Source organism: Lygodium microphyllum, chromosome 10 (assembly GCF_053477565.2).
Source record: "Lygodium microphyllum isolate KBCC chromosome 10, Lygodium_microphyllum_v1.1.10, whole genome shotgun sequence".
NCBI classification, from domain to species: domain Eukaryota; kingdom Viridiplantae; phylum Streptophyta; class Polypodiopsida; order Schizaeales; family Lygodiaceae; genus Lygodium; species Lygodium microphyllum.
The window spans coordinates 57,355,398-57,376,490 of NC_141144.1; the positions used below are offsets into that span (position 1 = coordinate 57,355,398).

General features: G+C 34.5%; 1 protein-coding gene across 2 annotated transcripts; it reads right to left on the reverse strand.

The window, feature by feature from the left end:
• Positions 1–538: 538 nt before the first annotated feature.
• LOC148030031 (agamous-like MADS-box protein AGL65) lies at positions 539–5,928 on the reverse strand. 2 transcript variants are annotated; one of them, XM_087687196.1, is made up of 11 exons: positions 4,676–5,928; positions 4,021–4,077; positions 3,701–3,767; positions 3,406–3,455; positions 3,267–3,288; positions 3,096–3,157; positions 2,447–2,546; positions 2,266–2,313; positions 1,932–2,065; positions 1,216–1,615; positions 539–868 (listed from the first exon to the last, which is right to left on the reverse strand). In XM_087687196.1, the coding sequence occupies exons 1-11, from the start codon at positions 4,858–4,860 to the stop codon at positions 770–772; spliced, it is 1,224 nt and encodes a 407-aa protein (XP_087543322.1). In that variant the 5' UTR covers positions 4,861–5,928; the 3' UTR covers positions 539–769. The 2 variants fall into 2 exon arrangements, with proteins under 2 accessions (XP_087543322.1, XP_087543320.1); XM_087687194.1 differs by having other exon boundaries at positions 4,021–4,086.
• Between the last annotated feature and the right edge of the window lie 15,165 nt (positions 5,929–21,093).

Sequence of the window (21,093 nt, forward strand, 5' to 3'; positions counted from 1 at the left end):
GGAAGAAGGAAGTTATACGATCATTTGCCTGTGGGATGATAAGCAGGGACATAAAGGGCTAGGGATGCAGCTGCAAAGTAGCTTCGCCATGTCTGCTTGTAGCTCTCTTAAAAGATCACGTCTGGCATGGATGCGTCTCTCACATGATCATGTGTGGCCGAAATAGTGTGTTCAACCACAGCGCCTCTTGACTGATAATTAGAGAGGATAGTTAACTCTAAATTACAGTAGTTATGCAGTCCAATCCATGAATGTTCCGGCATGTGTTGATCTGGATTGTAATATTAATGGGATCATGAGACTTGAGGTTTAATAATTGAGAGTACGATCTTACGGAAGTAAAGCAATAATGAAAGATTACTTAGTTGATATACTGCATATCTATAATAACTTCAGCTTCAAAGATAAACATGGCAATCCTCAAAGACAACAATCAAACCATTATCAGAGACTAACTATAAATATTAATTCAAACCATAAAAATGGACTTGTTGTTGCAGGAACTAAAGTAACCGTTTAGAGAGCCGATGAATCTGCATCTTGCATCTAAAACTAAGCTTTTTATTTTTTAAAGGTACTCGTTCCTTTGAACGAGTTACTTGCGCATGTCTTTACAGTAATCCTATTTTGTACAATCCAATTTATTGAGATCCAGCTACATCATTGGCTGTCCTGATTTCCATAGCTAACTTCCTTAACTAGGATGTATTTACAACTAACAAAATTGGATAATTGGGACAAAACGTTTGAGGCTTGCTGGTTGTTGGAGCTACTGCACATTGCCCTCAAAAGGAATCACCCCTTCATGATGATTCTCTACTGTTGCCAGCTGTCGTCCGATGAGATTGTCCACAGTCGGTGGACTTTGCTGGAATAGCACAGGAATAATCGGCATGTTAATAAACATCAGCTAGAGGCTCTGTGGTTTTGTATTGACTTTATCATTAGTAATATATACCACTCGTGCACTGCACTCCAAAAGCATCATTGATGATTTCATGTGTGGATGCAGATGCGGGTGCGTGTGCGTGTGTGTGTGTGTGTGGTGCAGAGTAAACGCACTTTGTGTGTGTGTGTGTGTGTGTGTGTGTGTGTTTGTGTAGAGTAGACACGCTTTGTATCTCATATCCTAGTTTCTCTAGCTTATGGGAAATCCCCAAAGTGGTTTAAAACATACAGACACATGCATACATATTTCTGAACAATTCAATGTACCTGGGCAAGTGGGATTGCAATATTTGTTGCTGGAGGTGCTATAGATGTACCGGCAGCAGACATGATTTGATATGCTGCAGCTGACCATCCTGATGATGTGGGAGCCCTACTTGCATCATAGTGAGCTTCTAATTCCTGCTGGCTCATATTGTTTTCATCTTCCTTTGCGGGAGAGAAGTTCTGATTTCTGACCGACTCCAAGTTCAACTTCTCCTCCTTGCTTTGGATATAGGGTTGCTGTTCCAACTGATACAAACTATGCCCCTGTCTGAACTGTGACAAAGCTTGCACTGCATTTGCTTGATCGGTCTGTGAGCTGAGTTGCATTTCTGCAGCCTGGCACAAAGTTCTTGGGTACAATGAAGAATTTGAGGAACATTCTGCTGCACCTTGAGAATCTCTGAAACAGTATCTTAATTAGTGACTACAGCAAAAAGGGATTGCAGTGTGTAGACAAAAGTAATGCATTTAGTGAGCAGGACTTGGGTAGGCTGATTCTGAGCAGAAGCATTAGAAGACATCTTGACCTGACCCATATCTCATGTTCAGTAGACTTAACTACCACTATTGAATTTTGAGCAGTTTAGGGTGATTCACTCATGTTTGCTAGGGTTACTTCATATGATATAAGACTCTACAGGAGTCTGAACTATTGACTAATGAAGTCGCTAGTTAGAGTTCTTTGGATGGTCAGGATTGGTAGTCACGAATGCTACCTTAACGACAGGACAGGACCCGGTTGATCTGATGTATTATGTGCAGTCAGTTGGGATTCTCGCAAGGTTAACCAATTCATGATCTGTTGTGGAGTTTGATGGAGCATGCCTCCAGCTTGCTGCATTGCATAAATCTGCATTGTAGACGATATTGAATTAGTCAGAACTATTTAACGTGCAAAACAGAAAGGTAATTGTACAACTTGACTATACTAATTCCTAGTATTTTGTTTTCCTCGGTATAACATTAAGTTCTGCTTTCTCTGGCACAAAGTCTTTCCATTGACGAAAACAGTTCACTTGCAGAAATACATGGAGTTTGAGAACAGTGTACCCTTGCAGCTACATTGAAAGGCATCACCTGACTGTTCTCCATGGCTTGCTGATGAGTAGCAGACCATACCAAGAAAATTAGTGAAACAATAACTTTCAGGTCAAAAGATCTAAGAGCTGATTACTGAAGCACAATACGAAAGATTAAAGACACATATGTGATAAAGTAGAAGGAAATGCACCTTATATAGTCTCACTCTGTCGAGTGCACTTTGCAAATGCTGCTCCAGGCTCTCCACTTGCTCCATGGAAGTCAAACACTTCAGATCCCCCTCGTAAATCCTACAAGCACATTAACACTAGTGCTAATCAGAAACTGAACAGTTATATCGGTGTATCTTGCACTGATACATGTGGTTTGCACATCGTGGCAAATGTAGGATTTAGATCCTCTATATACACCTAAATTTTCCAAGTAGTCAATTGGTGCCTCCACGGGAAATACTCTATTTCTTCACACACAGTTGCTCACAGTGTTCCAGACTGTTAGAAGGCACCAATAGGTGGTAACACATGAAAGTTCATAGTGTTCCAAACTGTTAGAGGATGCAGTGAATTCATAACTAATTACTTGATCATCAGTAACACAGCACGTGAAATGAGAATAAGGCAACAGGAAGTGATGCAAGGATGTACGCATGCAAAAAAAGAGATTACAGAAGGTCTATGTGCTTGGTGATATGGAGTTCAAGGTCTTATAGAGCGCACACTTGGTCAGAGTCAGAATATGGTCGTGTGATCAATCAAGTTATTTAGTTTCTTCCTGTGCTTTTGGTTTGTTTTTCCAAGGTAAGATCACATGTACACATTTAAAAATTGAAAAGTACTCACCTGAGCCTGTTTTCTGCATCTTGCAATTGAACTTGAGTTCTTTGAATCTCATACTGCAGTGTCTGCCATTAAATTCACAGAATAAGGACCACTGACGTAAGTACAAGAGTTCACAATTGTGTATCAATCATTTTATTCTCGACTGGTTTGACAAATTATAATGATGTGTACCTCTAGATTGGAAGCACGAGAGCTGTTCAATAATGGAAAAGAAAGGGAATCAGGAATTGAAGCTTTCATAACCATGCACAATGGTATTGTTCAATTAAGCTTGATGTAATTAAGGAGAAACATACAAATGGTGACTTACCCAGGTAAAAAACCATCTTGACTAAGCTTTTTTGCTGCTCTGATTAATGTCTGTAGGAAACACATACAAGAAAACAAAGACTGGATTATTTTACTTCAAAGCATTTGGAGAAGTATTAGAGCAGTAGGATAGCTAGTCATTTCAATTACACCGAAAAGCCTCTACATACTAGGCATGTAAATGAAGCAAAAGCCATATGATTGGCATAAATCTGAACATAGCAAATGCCAAAACAGAAACATTACTGCATGACCACTATAAATAAATACATGAGGGCTGTTGAATGAAGACCCACTTCAGTGTTCTCAATTTTTCGAGGAGTCGCCGAACTTGCTTCACCACCAAACTTCTTGCTAGACTGGCTGTAATTAACACAACCATTCACAACATTAATTTGCGCAGTCAGAATATTAGTTTGCTGGATTAATTAGGTTATGTTGAAGATGCGATGATTATTTGAGGAAGTGGGCTTATTAGGTTATTTTTTATAGTTTGATGCGCTTGGCTGCAAAGACTAAAAGAATGTAGCAGGATGCGACTTTCTAGTGCTGGTCTATTTTGGTTTCAAGGAAGAATGAAAGAAATTAGCGATGGGTTGGATTATGTTTTTGGTACCATTTGGCTCTTTCGTGCTCGGATATTGTTGCAAATCTAGCGATAACGTCCTCGATCCTGCTGCAACTAAAACCCACAATTAATTCTGCTGTAAGCACATTTTAATCTTGCAAGGAAGACGTTGGAGACCAATGAAGAGAACAAAGTCAACTTTGAAATCATGATCAAGTAAGGATAGATTGCAGCTGATTTACTGGATTAGCAGCACAAGGAAGACACCGATATAGAAGTTGAGATAAAATGGAACAAGTAATTCAGAATAGATTGCAGCTCATTTAGTAAAGAAATCGAGACAGAATGGAAGAAGCAAATAGGCTGGACAGATTAAAAGTTGGAAGAATGAAATATTATTGAAGAGGCAAAATCAGCATCAACCATGCAGTGAACTGACAAAAGAACATGGATTGCTGCTGCTAAATTAGTGAACTTAGGAAAGAGATGTGAGAGAGCAAGCTATGGATAGCGGAGAGAGAGAGAGAGAGAGAGAGAGAATTTAATATAAGACATGGATGTACAAGCTTGACAGACAAGCAATATCAGTAGACAGTGATCTATAGAGCATTAAATTAAACAACGAATAAAGCCTGATGGTTCGGGAGAGAGAGAGAGAGAGAGAGAGAGAGCGAGAGCGAGCGAGCGAGTGTGTGTGTCTCACCTTTTCTTGCCTGAGAAATGGCTGAGTTTGCCTGATGGAGAGAACATGATGAGGGCAATGTCGATGTCGCACAGCACTGAGAGCTCATAGGCCTTCTTGATCAGCCCATTCCGTCTCTTGGAGTAGGTCACCTGTCTGTTCGTAGGATTCTCGATCTTCTTTATTTCCAGCTTCACCCTCCCCATGATCGATTGTTTGGTGCGATTATTCCCTTTCAAGAAAGCTTGGTGCGTCTATTTCCCCTTTCGGAAAAGCTCGGCTGATCTCTTCCAACGATATTTGCTGTGATAGGTTCGATCGAACTGCCCTTTTCGGGTGAAAGGCTGATAGATCTTGTCGGCAGTTTGCTAGACTGGAGCCCGAATTCGGATTTCCGAATACAGCATGCAGTGTACTGTACTGTGAGCTGCAGTTCGCTTCCTCGAAAGAGAAAGGCTGAAAGCGATAGGTGATTTGCGTTGGCTTTTATTGTTGTAGCTTTTTTACAACGTGTTGGAATAAGCACGTTTAAAGATTGTGCAAATCTAGTGTACCCAACCTACAAATCTACTTTAATCTCTCTCTCTCTCAGTTGACCAGATGCCCATTACCCTAAATTCTAATCCCTACCATCCTGCCTTATGATTGATCTTGCCCACCACTCATGATATTTTCCATTCAACCCCACATCCGCAGCCTTAATCAAGCTCATAATCCCATGATTTGCCGTCAGAACCTGCCATCGCAGCCCTAATCAAGCTCATAATCCCAGAGTCGGAGCCTTAATCACCTTACCCTCATAAGTCTAGAGAGCTAGACAAATATCCCAAAATTACCTGCAGCAGGTCTAATCTAATCATGCGGTTACAGACCCGACCTAAAATGACTTCTGCAGTTACAACTTGCAGCACTGCAGTTCTTAATTGGACCTCTTATTTTGCCCCAGAAGCAAGCTAATCAGACCATTCAGATCATCAGACCCCATGCGAGCCAAGATTTTGATCGTCAAGATCAAACTGCAGAAGGACGGAGATATGGATCTACAGTAATCAGACCTACGAGAGTAATCTGATCAGTCCTCTAAAACGACCTACAAGGGCAATGTAATCATCATCATGAGTTCTCCAGTAAGACCTGATATAAAACGAGACATGGATCAAGCTTGACTGAGCGAGCAGAATGAACAGAAGTCAACCGAGAAGAAAGGAGGAGGAGAAGAAGAAGAAGGGGATATAAAGCTCCACATGCGATATTAAATTGTATCAGGTGCTCTTTCTGGCAATCCACACGTACAGCAAGTGATGATTGATCTGTTAAGAGCCTTTGATATATGATAGTCTATCTATCTATCTATCCATCTAGCGGGAATATATTTAACAGATCCATAAAGAGCAGCGAAAGAGATGATCTAGCTGCAGGCGGTCCTTTGTTCAACCCAATGGCAAACGAATTCCAGAATATTCTGCCCCGTTTTTAATGTCTCGTACACTAGCAGCAATTTGTTTATTGGCTGTGTATAGGTGTAGGAGTAGGTGGAGAGAGAGAGAGAGAGAGAGAGAGAGAGAGAGAGAGAGAGTGTGTGTGTGTGTGTGTGTGTGTGTGTGTGTGTGACTGACTGACTGACACAGATGGGTGTTCACACCCTGCATTCAGTTCATTAAACCACCTCCTCTACCTAAAACATCTGCCTATATGTATTTCAAAAGTTTGACAAGCTACATTAGCCTCCAGATTGTTACCTTATGACATGGCATTCGTTCATGCAACCAGTCGATGAGAAATCATAATTGAAGTCAGTTGTGATATATTTTGCGGCCCTCTAAGAAACATAGAGTTGTAATACATTTTGGGGCCCTCTAAGAAACATAGTGTATTTTTGCAAGTGAAAACTCCTTTGAAAAATGCAATTATGGAAGGGATGATTTACAATCTTGTCCAATTTATATCTAGTCAATACTAATGCTTGGCTAAGCGTCGTCGTGCTCTTTATCAACTACTCAATAAGACATGCTTTATGACCAACTATTTGAAACTACCTACTTAAGGTTTCAAGTAACCTTTCCATAGAAAGGTTCTCCAAATACATTTCTAGTGCAATAACAGAGGAGTTATTAAGGTCTACCACATATAAGGGGTATTACCTTCTCCAATAACATGGGAGTTATCGAGGTCTACCACATATAAGGGGTATTACCTTCTCCAACAAGCTTTACATAAGTGGCAAATTAGTATTGGGTATGGCATACTTTCCATTCATTTCTTTCCTTAACAATCCTCTCCCACCTCCCAACACCTTGATTGGGTGGCATCCACACTAGTGCATACTTACCTATGGATAGGTCCAAATCAAAACATCATGATAATGTGCACAAGTCAATGAATTGCTTGTGACCAAGTTCTTTTCAAGCCAAAATGTATCATCACCTTATTTCAATGCTCTCTCTCTCTCATACAAGCATACATTGTGGTGGTCTAAGCAACAATGTAGAGATGGTCCTACTTGTGCACAACTAATGAGATCAAAAGTTATGAACAATAGCTTAATATGGGATCTCACTCTACTAGGATTTCACTACTACATTACACACCTACACATGAATTTATTGTAAGTTGGCAATATATTGTTGCTAACTACTTTGATGTATCATATGATACACTAAGCTATGTGGTTAATTAACAATAGATTTGTCATCATGAATGTATTTTTTCACTTTGAAATGACCACAATTAAGAGGTATATCTAACAAATGGCATTTATGGAGCATCTAACTTGTGTGTTAAAAAAGCATCATGGGAATGAGGTAATGTCGACTCATATAGAGGGATCCATAAGAAACTTGTTGTAAGTCTTAGAGATCATGAGAATTAAGGTGAGGAATTACTTTAAGAGAATTAAGGTGAGGAATGACTTTAAGAGAAGCTAACATGTTACAACTACTCACAAACTACAAGATTAACTCATAATGATTATCATGTCATCTCTTGTGAACAAAAACTTTCTAGTTTGACAAGTCACTTCAATGCCAAAAGTACTTGGATTACTTCAAATTGTTCTTGCTTATATTTCATCAATTCCTATGAAATTATGGTGTTGCAAAAGGGTAATCCATATAATGACTAGAGTGGTAATGCACTAAGACATATGTTAAAGGCTCATGCATAATTTATTTACCAAGATAGGCCTAAGGCTTAGCACTCCATTTTGATAATCCATAAAAACGTCATGTTACACTTATTATGCTTAGACCAGGACCTTATACTATGATCAATTTCAAATTGTATGACAATTAAAAATGATAGCATTTACACTACATACTACACCCCATCATTTTAATTTTTTGTTTCAATTGAATAGTTTGGTTCTACTAACTTGCATGCACAAAATAACCTACCCACAATAGTGATTTTGTAGCTAATCATTAAATTGATATTCACAATTAGGTTACAAATTATTAAAGCAATATAAGTATCTTGATCATTGACATAAAATGGAACCAAAATTATACAAGCTAAAGTATTTCAATGTAGCAAACAATTTGTGTCGAATAAGAATACGTACTAGATAAGCAGTGAGAAATGACAACACATATACTAAGACTACACCTCATTAACACTACAATGGAATGAAAGTAGAGATGGGGATGCTAGACACATTTATGGGAGTATCTAAATCACTTTATATAGTCCTCTAAAGCAACTCACATCAAAGAATGCTAACACCAATATAAACAAAATTTTAAAGATCTACATTTTTATGTGATTTTAAAATTTATGAAATTCAAAATTATAGGTTCTCATATCTTAGTTTTCTTTCCTAAAGAAAGAAAAATTGAATCACACATTAAACATACTACAACATAATACACACACACACACAAATCGTAAGATGTTGAAGCAAAAAGCCTTTTTGGAGGAGCCTTTGGAGTAGCAACAAAAGCCTCTTCTTAAAAGATTCAAGGTATGCTTCACTTCATATGTTCTCATAATCAATTTGTGGCAAGTTTTTCTTTCAATCTTGTAATTTTATTTAGGCCTTAGGTCTTCTATTCCCTTTTGTTGTTATTTAGGTTTCTAGTTTAGGGTTTCTAGCTTTGGTTTTTAATGCTTAGTAGAGAAAGTATAGGGGCTAACACTTGTTTAAATGTAATAGCTTGCAATTTTGTTTCTTTCTAGGTTTCTATTGTTTGCATGTATTTGTATAAATGTAATGTAACTAAGCACTAATTTAAACATGATTACCTTAATTTTAAGCACAATATGAAACATGGATGTCGTCGCATAGTAAATGCGGTCCACTCTCTTGTGGATTTTTAGACTTTGTACTACAAACTTTGCATTTGTTACAAACTTTATAGCATCTGAAATAGTTAGATACTGACCCATAAATTTGCTAAAATAGATTTCGGCATTGAGAATCTCAAAACTAGACACATGGACCTCATGTACAAATTTAAGTACACTTAGTATTTTTGAAACTTGATGTTGACATTCTCTTGTAGCCAATGATAGATTGCAAGCTTCTCATTTTGTTATTTATCAACCCATCAGATCACTACCTTATAGAACTCAAAAATTTGGCTAAGTCTAAGTGAGCATTGCAAAGATGGACAAGGTCTAAAATTTAGCTATGTCCTAATGAGTGTTAAAAATTTAGTTAACCCCTAGCGAGTATCATGGGAAAAACTTTTTGACACATCAAAGGAGTGTTTTAAATTTATTACTTGAGAGTTGAACCCTATTCTCCTCGAAACAATATTTAGCCACTAAATTGAAAGTAAAAGGTTGTTGTCTATCCATAGCCCTCTCTTGTAGTATACACTTCTAAGGTCATTTCATGAATGCAAAACTTTGTAATTGAATTCTATTTAAAGGCATGGAAAGGCTTTTTTGTAGGAGTAGTATTAGACAATAAACAATTAGAGGTGAGAACTTGTACTTGCAAGATAGGTAAGAAATCATATCATATGTCCAAAGTAAAGAGCATGAATTTTGTACTCATCTAGTAGTCTTCAAACTGAATATTATATCTCAAAAGAAAACTTGATAGACACTATCAAGACAAAGGCTCAGAAGAGAAGTAGCTTAGGGCATACATCATTTTGTGAGCACCATGAGAGATTATTTGGGTAAGCACTCTATTGACTTATGAAGGAACCTCCAAACATGAGATGTTGTAATTCACCATCATCACCAAGTTTTGATCCTTGAAGTTCAAGTTAACAAGCTATCTTTGTTGAAGGTTTTGTTTTCTAAATCCAAAGGCAATATACAATGTGAGCCTACCTGAATATCCTCAAGTATCAACTCAATAAGCTCAACCCCAAAAGGTGATTGTAATATGGAGTCATTACTCATGGCATTTGTTTGATGTGTATCCCCCACCCTAACCTATCAAGAAACACTCTCTCTATCCTTGCCTTTAATGAAATCATAAAAACTAGCTCGAAATGTGCCATTGCCACTACCACCTTGAAGAAGATTTCTTCTTAGTAGGTTGGTGCTCTTTATTTACATGTAACTACTAGACTTATGATTTCTTTTTATTTTTGTTGCTATATAGGATTCTTATATGCTCATTTTTTTCTTCTCTATTTGTCACATAATATGATTGTAAATCTTTGTATTTTCATGAATTAGATTTAGATATTTTTTCAAGGATTTCATCATGTAGTATATAAATTTCAAACATTTGTGGAACTCTCTTCCATGCAATCTCCATCCCATTGTCTTTGATTTCTTGGGATATACTTTGAATCTTGAGCTTTGTTCACATGTAGTATATATGGATTCCTACAATTTGACTATGACATATTGAAAAGACCATCTATCCCATTTGTAATACTTGTAAGTAGTGATGGAAAATCAAGCATACTTTCTTTTATCAAGGCCTACCATTGGGTGGATTTAATCTAGTCACACATCTCACCTCCGATAGTAAACTACAGTATTAAATCCTTATCCCCTTCCTTGGATATCACGATACAATAACATATTAATTGCTGGTTAGTTCCTAGAAAGACTCAATTTAAGGAATTGTAGATAGAGTTTACTATCACACAAGATGACATTGTTCTCAGACAACTATAATATTGGCCATAGTTATTATAACACTTTAAGGTATTGAACACTATTGATTATAGTGTAAGTTGATTCTTAATCATAGTGTTGAAATATTTGAGCTTGTGCTCAATAAGTTTATGTATTTTTCATATTTCTCATATGTAAGATGTCTCATTTGTCTAGGCAAAAGACATTGAAGAGGGAGACTTGGAAGTAGGAACAAGTGCATCAAATGGCTTTGATAAGGATACTAGATGATACACACTATCTTGGGCTATAGAACTTATCATTTATAATCCAAGCCAAGGTTTGGTAATTGTATGTAAGCCAATTTTATATTCCAAAGCTCTATTTACACTCATGCACATATTGTAATACAAAGAAGAGTACTATTTTTTCATTCTTGCTTGTTTAAATAAACATTGTCCTTCAACATTCTATCAATGTAAAGGGTTTCTTAGTATTGGATCCTTTTGGATCACAATAAGCATTGTATTTATTAATTCAAGTAGTCACTACTATACATTTAGTGGATACTAGTGCCCCAAATAATGTCTCATTATACCAAAATTCAACATGCAAATACATTTCTATGAAATTGTATATATTTTCTTAAGACAATGTGAACATGGTGTGGCAACTATGTTTCGGAGACAAGGCTATTATGGAGAAAAATAGGTGAGGATGTGTAATGGCCATAAAGTGATATTTAGAACATCATGATATAATACTTGATGGAGTTGTTAAGTCTTTAAATGTATGTATATGTATACCTTTCACAATGAAAATTTGATAATCACCCTTGGATTCATTGACGTAGTTAAATGTCATCTTTCTACTTACATTACAAGGAAAAATGCCTATAGATGGCCACATTGATGCATTTATTGAACATTTAAGAAAAAACTTATGGGTGCATCTATTATTAGGCTTAACATTCTATCATAAAACCCACTCTACACTCCCATGTATTTAACAAAGCACAATAATTTTTTTTCCTAAACATGTAGCTACAACTTGAGTACAATTTTCATGACAGTTTGAAAACTAATTTAAACATGTTATTATGCAATTTTTCCATGCTAATAAATACATATATAATTGTACTCAAATTTGCAAAAAGGCTATGATTTTCATGACAATTTGAATGTCAATGTCAATGCATTGCTATACAATTTTTACCTACTAATAAACTCACATATAAGTGCACTCAATTTTGCACAAAGAAAATGAAAATAGGGAGTTGCCAGTTATAGAGCTACTATTTTGTGTGTAACTTGCAACTCCATGGATGTTTTTTTATCTCTTCTTGCATGCTCGTCGAGCATTGTTTATATGTATAGAATCCACATGCTAGAAGAAAGTATGCATAATTTTTACTACAAAAATATAGTATAATAGAGAGTGTTATATAGTAAGTATAATATAATACATAATAACTTGATAAAATGCTCCAATATTAGTGAATGATATAAGAAATATAAGGCCAAATTTAGCCTTGATGCCAAATCTTAAAGTATATAGCATCACACAATACAAAGAAAGGTTAGTATTTTAAAAGCACTTGTTGATGAAAGCATTGCACAAATCATTTATTTCATATTCACATCCAAGAGAGTTTTTTCAACATTATACAAATCACATATTTCATATTCATAGCAAAGAGAGTATTTTTAGCATTGCACAAAATCATGTTTTTCATATTCATAGCAAAGAAGCTATCATTCGCAAGGCAATGGTCATAAAAAAGACAAGCACTCCAAGAGGTCAATCAAGCAACCGAGAAGAAGAAAAATACATTGAATTTCCAAGAGTAAGTGTCTAATCTCATTGCTACAAAAGTAACGATTGCATTTAATTTTCATAGTGATTCTTATTTAGATAAAGCTTGTTATGCTTGGTTTTAATATCATTCTATACTAACCATATAAAAGATTAGTAGTTTGATTTGTGGTTTTTGGATGGATTGAATTGATTAAGAGAGAGTATGCATTTGTAGAGATTAGTAAAGAAGTGGAGAATCACTAGTATCAAATCAATCTAGTTTAACTCAAAATGAGAAATAAAGTAGAGAAGAGTTTATACCTTGTTGTAGTTAGTAGAGATAAGCAATTTGTGCAGTTTGGAGTGCAATAGAAATCACATGTGAAGTAGAGTAGACATGTTGGGGAGTGGTGATCATTCACTGTCCTGTAGAATTTCTAAACATTTGGAGCAAGGTTTCTAATTTAAAGATGCAAGCAATTTAGGTCATAATACCTAGGTTTCAATCGAAATTTGCATTACACAATTTGTTTTAGTTAAGATAATGAAATATTAGAGAGTACTTAGAGAAGAGCAGGGGGACATAACCACCAAAGATTAGGGATGCAAAACTTGCAATAAGAAAGGGGTAGAGATAGTTAGAAATACAGAGAATTAGGCATGTAAAACCTGCAACTATGAAAGTGCAATAGAGAAAACACTCAAGTCAAAGAGTTATGTGGAAGAGATAGGGAGGGGAAGAGAAACTTGTTTTAAAAAATATTATGAAATTATAAAGATGAACCTTGTGAAAATGATCATTTAATGTATCACGCTATTCAAATTACCATAATTCGTTACAAAATACGAGCAAATTTAGATATTATTGTTATAACTATTTTTAAATTTATTTAATTATTTGAAGTCATGACTTTTAAAGAAATCACATATGGGGCATTGCCCCTAGATCCTCATAAGGGGGGTGTTGCACCATAGACTCTCCTAAGTCTTCATAGGGTGTTGTTGCCTCCCAAACTCCCCTCTCCCCCTACTCAATGCGTTGCCCCCAAATTCCCATAGGGATACATCACCTCTCCATCCCTTACTACTACTCTTGCCCCTAGATTGCCACTTGGGTGAATACCCCTAAGAATCCACGACTGGGATACTGCCCCTAGATCCATAACTAGAGATATTGCCTACACACTTCCTATCATACCCTACTAGTGATTCTACTTTCAAACTATCACTAAGATGACTTATAAATCCCCAATGACACTACACATTACACATTAGGCACATTAAATAAATATAATCCTATAGAATATGATATAATATATTTTAATTATATTTATTTTTAATAAAATAAAATAATATTATATATTTTAATATTATATTTTATGACATGTGTATAGTATGATATATTAATATAACATGATTTAAACTATAATAATATAAGATAAAAATAAAATACAATATGATATATTTTAGTATTATAAACAAGTAGGTGCTATAAGATTTATAAATACTTAACCACGATAAAAATTATATTTTCTTCTCAAATAGCTTTTAATTGATGGCAAAATGTCCTCAATCTTTATAGCTTCATGTTATAGGAAATGAAATCTCCTATTCTTTGGAGATCCTTGTAGTTTCAACATTTAAGCACAAGGTTGATATTTCTCATATAATATCTTTATTATTGTTATCATGTGGAATACATGAAATAAAGGTTTTGATAATTTGGTCAAACATTTTCTTATGGAGTCATCACAAAGATTGTTTATCCTTATTGTCATGTGGAATACATACAATAGAGCCTTCGACCATTTGGTTAAATCTTGTTTTGTGGACATCACAAACAATTATTATCCTTGCTATCATCTAGGTTATATATAATACATGTTTTGACCATATGGCTAAATCTTTTCTTGTAAACATCACAAAGACTTTTAATCCAAACTCTTATGTAAAATACATGCAATAGAGGTTTTGACCATCCGATTAAATCTTTTCTTATAAAGATCACAATGAATTTTATCCTTGTTGTATGTATTTTCCTTGAGGTTTTGACTGTCTTCCTAAAATATAAAACTTTTATCCTTTTTGTCATGTGGAATACATACAACAAAGATTTCAATCATTTGACTATGTCTTTTCCTATGGGGATCGCAATGCATTTCTATATTTGCTATGGTGCAGAATACATATAATAAAATTTTGACCAAGTGGCTAAAATTTTCTTAAATATATTATAAAGGATTCTAGTTCTTGTTCTCCTATCAAATCGATATAGTTTAGGTTTTGACCATGCGCTATATCTTTCCCCGATGAAAACACACAAAGAAGCTTTTTCTTACACATAGAGTAGCTAATAAAGTAAAGTAAAATCAAGGGTAGCTAAAAATAATAAAAGAATCTTATCTTCTTTAGTTTAGGGCATAGTTCATAAGAAAGTTTATTTTTGGCCATATGGTCAAAACTATCCCCTTTCTATAAGATGTTTCCATTAATACTTTGTATTATGGATGTTGGACTCATTCTATCTAATACTTGTGATTTTTTCTTTTCAATGAAACTTGATACTTCATTGTATTTAGCAATTGATATAATGAAGGTTCATGAAGTTGTAAGTGGTTTTCCAAAATGGGAAAATAAAGATGTAGTGATTATGTCAAACTCAACAACAATTCGTAACTAAGGAGATGATTACAAACAAAACCATGCCCTACCTTCTAAGGATGTTGATGTGCTTAGCATTTGTGAAAGTTGGAGAGAACGTAGAGTGATGCTATGGATAGAAGGTAACACAATGTGTGTTGGGACAAGGGTTATGTTATTGGCTTTTCCATATGATGTGCTAACCTTTGAATTACTGGGAGAAGAGGATATTGGTCTCGGGAGGGTCACTATATACAAACCCTCTATATCACGTGCATTTAAAGGATATTAGAAAATATCATTTCCTTACATGCTCCAAGGTAATAAAATGACCTCTTTTTCTTTAAGAAACTTATAATTATTTTTCAAATCTTAATTTAAAAATCCCTTTTGTAAATAAAATCCTATAAGTTTTACTAAATAAAATAATCCTTTTGTTAATCATACATGGTACACTTACATTTTTTAAGGTGACCCTCCCACTCCCCAAATATTGGTGTAGTGGTAGATAAAGTGATATTGGTCACTCATAAATATATGTATATATAACATGAGTTCAAAATAAGGGGTTTTTAAAACACCATTTTGATACATTTTTTACATACAGAAGGGTGTTATATAAAGGGGTTACTTATAGATTTAATAGAAAAGGGTTGTATTTTATTCAAGAAAAATTCACAGATTAGGATATTTATAAATAGACCATGAACGCATGTTATATAGAGGATATATATATAGTGAACCCCCCGAGATTGCTACCAAGAAAAGTGTTGTCAGTTTACTAATAGAGAAGCAATGCAACAATTGTGTAAATACTTTTGGAGATTGCCATTCGAATACCACACAAACTATGTTTATATGACAAGTTTTGTAGGATTGATCATGTAGGAACAAGGAAATACAACTTCATCTTCAATGGACAAGTGGTATGTGGAAGGGCATGGTATGAGATTCATGGAATCCCAATGACATCTTTTTACAAGTATAGAACACAATTTGAGCATGGTGTAAGGAGGGAAATGCATGGAAGTAGGGGATAATATAGATGATGCCGATGACTTTATTGGATTGAAAGTGTTGAATGACCACTATTGTGGTCCTCTCAACAAATGATCCAAACATGCACTTGAACCAATGCTTGATGTTAAGAAAGATGACTTTGTGCTTGTCAGACCTTTAGATCTAGTATACCCAATATGGCTTGGTATTACACAAAGTGAGGTGGATACAAATAGAAACTTCAAAAACTACAACAAGGTATGTATACAATATTGGGCGCCAATTTGTAGTCGTTAAAATTCTATAAATGCAGCGGTGTATCTTAATTTTTGGGATAAATATTGGATGTGCAAAAAAAAAGATCTTGAAGGATGGAAAACAATAGAAAGCATTGTTTTCTCTTGAATGAAGAAAGGTGTAAAATCTCCCAAAATTTTTAAAATTCCCCCAAACTTTGTATTGAAGGCCAAACAAAGTCTACAAGAATCCACCACAAGCAACTAAAGATTTTTCTTGAAGATTTTCAAGGATATTAAAGCTAAGGTGTTATTAACACCATCTTTTTAAATTTTTTTCAATCTCTTGAAAACAACCATAAGCAATAATACGTTCATTTACACCAAGTTCCAAATTAATGAAATTCCCAAATTTCACGAAATCCATTTTAATTTGGAATTCCCATATTGATGGGAAATTCCCAAATATGGAGTTTTATTGTTTCCCATAAAAATTTTGTTATTTTATTTGATCTTTTGTGATTTCCAATATAATTTTGATGTTCCTTAATACACTTTTATTTATATTGTCTTGCATGTCCTCTTTCTATAAGTTCAAAAACAATTGTTTCTATATTAGTAGCTTCCCCCATGAATTTTATTTATTGTTCTTATCAACAAAATTTCATTGAAATTTGTGACCTGCTCTTTTTTAACCTAAAGTCTTGCAATCTCTTCAGGGAATGTGCTTCTTTATGAAATACTCCCCAAATGCCACCCAACATTTAAATGATACAAGTTATAATAGGAACATTAATGTTCAACTTGGAGGGGAGGCCATTTCTCCATCCACCACTTTTACTCTAATAGGAGGGCCATGATAAAATATACGTGCCTCCTACCAAACATTACAACTCTCTCAGAGTCATCACTATGTCTATCATTGCACTTAACACATACAAGCCTTTTGAATTTGTGTATACAATTAAGCCATGTTGTGGCATATATCTTCAATGGTTGTAGTCATATCAAGATATGAAAGATGGTGAACTTGATGTTAGCAATAAGAGGAGTTTACATGTCCCACACCAAATTTTCCTTGTGGATAATAGGAGCATAAGCTAAAATGGCTCCAAAGGTAGCATCAAGTTTCTAAAACTTTGCAACATCCAACTAGCCCCTTTGCATTGGAAACAAAGTTTCATACTTGCAAGGCTTTAGCAACTAAAAGTAAGGCTCCATTTCTATTATCCCCCCATCACTACTAGGAAACTATAAATCCAAATTTAATGCCTTCTTCCTTCATTTAAATTCATCAATTGTAAAAAGTATATCATTCCACTTAGTATCCACATTGATAACTAGTAAATTCTAATGTTATTCTAAATAATTAAAGTATGCATTTTCAAAATGCTTTAAAAAGCATTCACCTATTACACTATCAACTAGAAGTTTGTAAGCCATCATAATTTATGTTTTGGGCTCCTTGTATCATTATTGGTCTCTAATTGGTGCAAGGACAACACTTGCCTCTTGATTTCTATAGTCAAAACATCCTCTTCTTTGCCCTTTTCTTTGGATGTTGAAATTGTTCGTTGCAAGATATATATTTCTAGGAAACTAGGATTGGGTAGGTTTTAAGGCACCTTTAATGGATAGGTTCCAAATGGTTAAGCATGTCGTGCCAATGTGATGGGTAGATGGTCACCTTTCTAGACTTGAAAGTTAATAAATGAAGTTGTGAAATGGATTTTTCAACGTCCAATCACTAACAATTCTTATGTTGTCTTGAACAATTTTAAGGCATATGATTTACATTGCTTTTCAACATTCCATATCTCAGAACTAAGATGTCAATATTTGCAACCAAACTAATAACTAAAAGAAGATATAGTGGAAATAATTATTATGTAGATATTAATGTAAAGAATTAAAGTTGCATTAAAAGAATCACTTAAGCTCCCATTAGTATAATCACTTGAGAGAGCTGTAAGGAAATACTTAATGTTTTTCATATTTGATAGAGAAATCATAGGAATTATTGTGAGCATAATTAGCTAGTTCATAAAGACTAAATTATTAATCAAGAACAACTCCTTCATAGTGTACTCCTTGTAGACTAGCAATGGTTTATCCAATATATGTTTAGCTATGGTGGAAAATAGTTTTAGTTGTACAAGATCCTTAATATCTATACAACCATTAGTTTAAAATCTTCAATTTATGCCTGCTTTTTGTATTTAATAACCCCACTCAATATCTATATTTAATTCGTTCATCATTGTATATTGTGTAATCCATGGCTTTCTTCTTTCCTAGTCCCCTTTCCTTTGACATTCATCGATGACATGTGAGGGCTTCTCTACATGTCATATTGCTAGTTAAGACTTGGCCTTGCCATCCCTAATATGAGCATTAGACCCCAATCAACTATACCAACCCTAGGGGTATTGTCTTTAATGAAGTCCAACACAATATTATTTACATGTAAGTTAGAATGGATGATGTCATCACTCTACACATCCCTCAAGATTTATGATCCCCTGTGCCAATATACTTACACTAAGGAGTCTAACATGCATGTTGTGGGATAACTCATAGTGTGTTTGATCAAGTTTTGGCACTTAGGCCAATTCCTTTGGGTGGAAAGAGCCTAGAAAGATGCCCCAAACAAAATGCTAATGCATTGTATTGTGTTAAAGACCAGGGAATGTATGTTGGTAGAGGATAGGGCCTGGGCTACCATTTGGCAATCTTGATCGATTTTCCAGGGTGAAATGTAGCATCCACCTTGCAAAGGTGCAAAAACCTTTTGTGTAGAGCTTGGCCCATTCCTAGTCCACACCTTGTAGGAAGGCCCATTTTTTTTGCAAAAAAAACACTATGGAAATACAACTTAGCAACCTTATTTGTCTCTATTAGTCGAATGGTGCCTTGAATCTGTCATTTATATCATGTAATTTAATTGAGAACGTATTGTCTATAACTCATACTTTGAATGAATTGTGAATACTGCATAATTTAGTTGTGAGTCTATTGAAGATAGCATGATTTCATTTAGCATATAAATGCACCTTAAATTTTCCATTAAACTTCAAAATTAGAATTTCATCACTATGGGCCATCCACTCACATTACAAATTTATAATAAAAGTCTCATTGAATTTCTTCTCCAATACATTAGCATTGAGGCTTATCCTCATGCTATTAAACCATAGATAAAAGGTAAAAACTTTACTTTATTTTAAACATATAAAATTTCTCCATTTCTTTCAAATAAATATATCATGTTATATTTATATTCTTAAAATTAAGTTTTGATATCATGATTTTATCTCATTTACTTCATAAATCTCTCATTAATCCATTTCCATTCATCTATCTAACTATATAATTTCCTAACATCTTTTCCATGTAAGACAGTGTTTTCTTATCTCTTTAGGTCATATTTTTTGTTTTTTCAATTATTTAATTGAGGAAAACATAGAATAAAACCACCCAAAATAATTTTTTTCTAAATACATCTCTTCTTTAGTTTTGTAAATTTTGATATATTATTACAAATAATATTTATTTGTAACCCATACAAAACTATTATTTCCATCATAAAATCACAATTTTATGAATTTTAAGTATAGTTTTAGTGTTCCAAGAAATACAAAACAAATTCTACCAATTTTTGGTATATGAATGATTATAAGAAAAATATAAGACTTGGTAAAATATTAATTTATATTTTCTACCATTTTTAAAAATAAATATTTATATTTTTTAGTTATTACTCATATATTTTCTTATTTTACGAACTAGAGAAAGTAGTGATTTAAAAAATACACTTTCAAATATGTTTTAAAAGATCCAAATGTTGTTTTTGACATAATTGAAGTATTTTTTTATTTTTTAAAGGAAATTTAAAACAGAACACGCAGTGAGGTGCTTACTTGAATAATTTTCTATGTAGTCAATATGCATTTTGAAGTTGGATATGCAGCCTAGTAATTAATGTTGATTGACTAGGTTCCACTTAGCAATCCCTTTTGATTCTCTATCCTCATCTTGACCTCCAAGCTCCATTAAAGTAAAATTTGAAGCCATGAGGGTGAATTAAGCTTTAGAGTTCTTTTAGTTATAGCTTTCATGTTAGAGGTTTTTAAAAATGAAAGTGTTGTATTATTTTTTTGTGCCATGGTCAAATGGCTGAAATGAAAGTATAGATGGAGGTCTCCTTGCATTTTGAAACAAGAGTGAGAGAGTGATGATGCCAATTGCAATGGGGGTGCAAGGATTGATGTGATTGATGATGGCAATGAGAAGAATGATGGTGCTTGTCCAATAGGAGATGAAGACAAGGAAGAGAATGAAAATTATGAAGATGATGGTAATTTTGGGGATGGTGATGATCATCCCCCCTCCCCCCCCCCCCCCCCCTCCTGTACCCCCCGTTCCAACCATAGGCATGAAGACAAGAAGACAATTTTCCCTTCTTTTTTCTTCTCACAACAACTTCCTTTCTTTCTAACCTTTCAAAATTTCCCTTTCCCTTAACTACATTAGCATTCCACCCTCCCAATTCACAAATTGGACATGTTGTCTTGCAAGAAAATGTTGATAAATTAAGTTCATCTTAGCAATCCCTCTTAATTATTTGACCTAATATTTACCTCTAAACTCCATTAGAGTAGGTTTTCAAGCCATGTGGATGAACTAAGCCTTGGATTTTTAAAAATTGAACCTTTATTGTTAAGGTTGAAAAAATGTGAA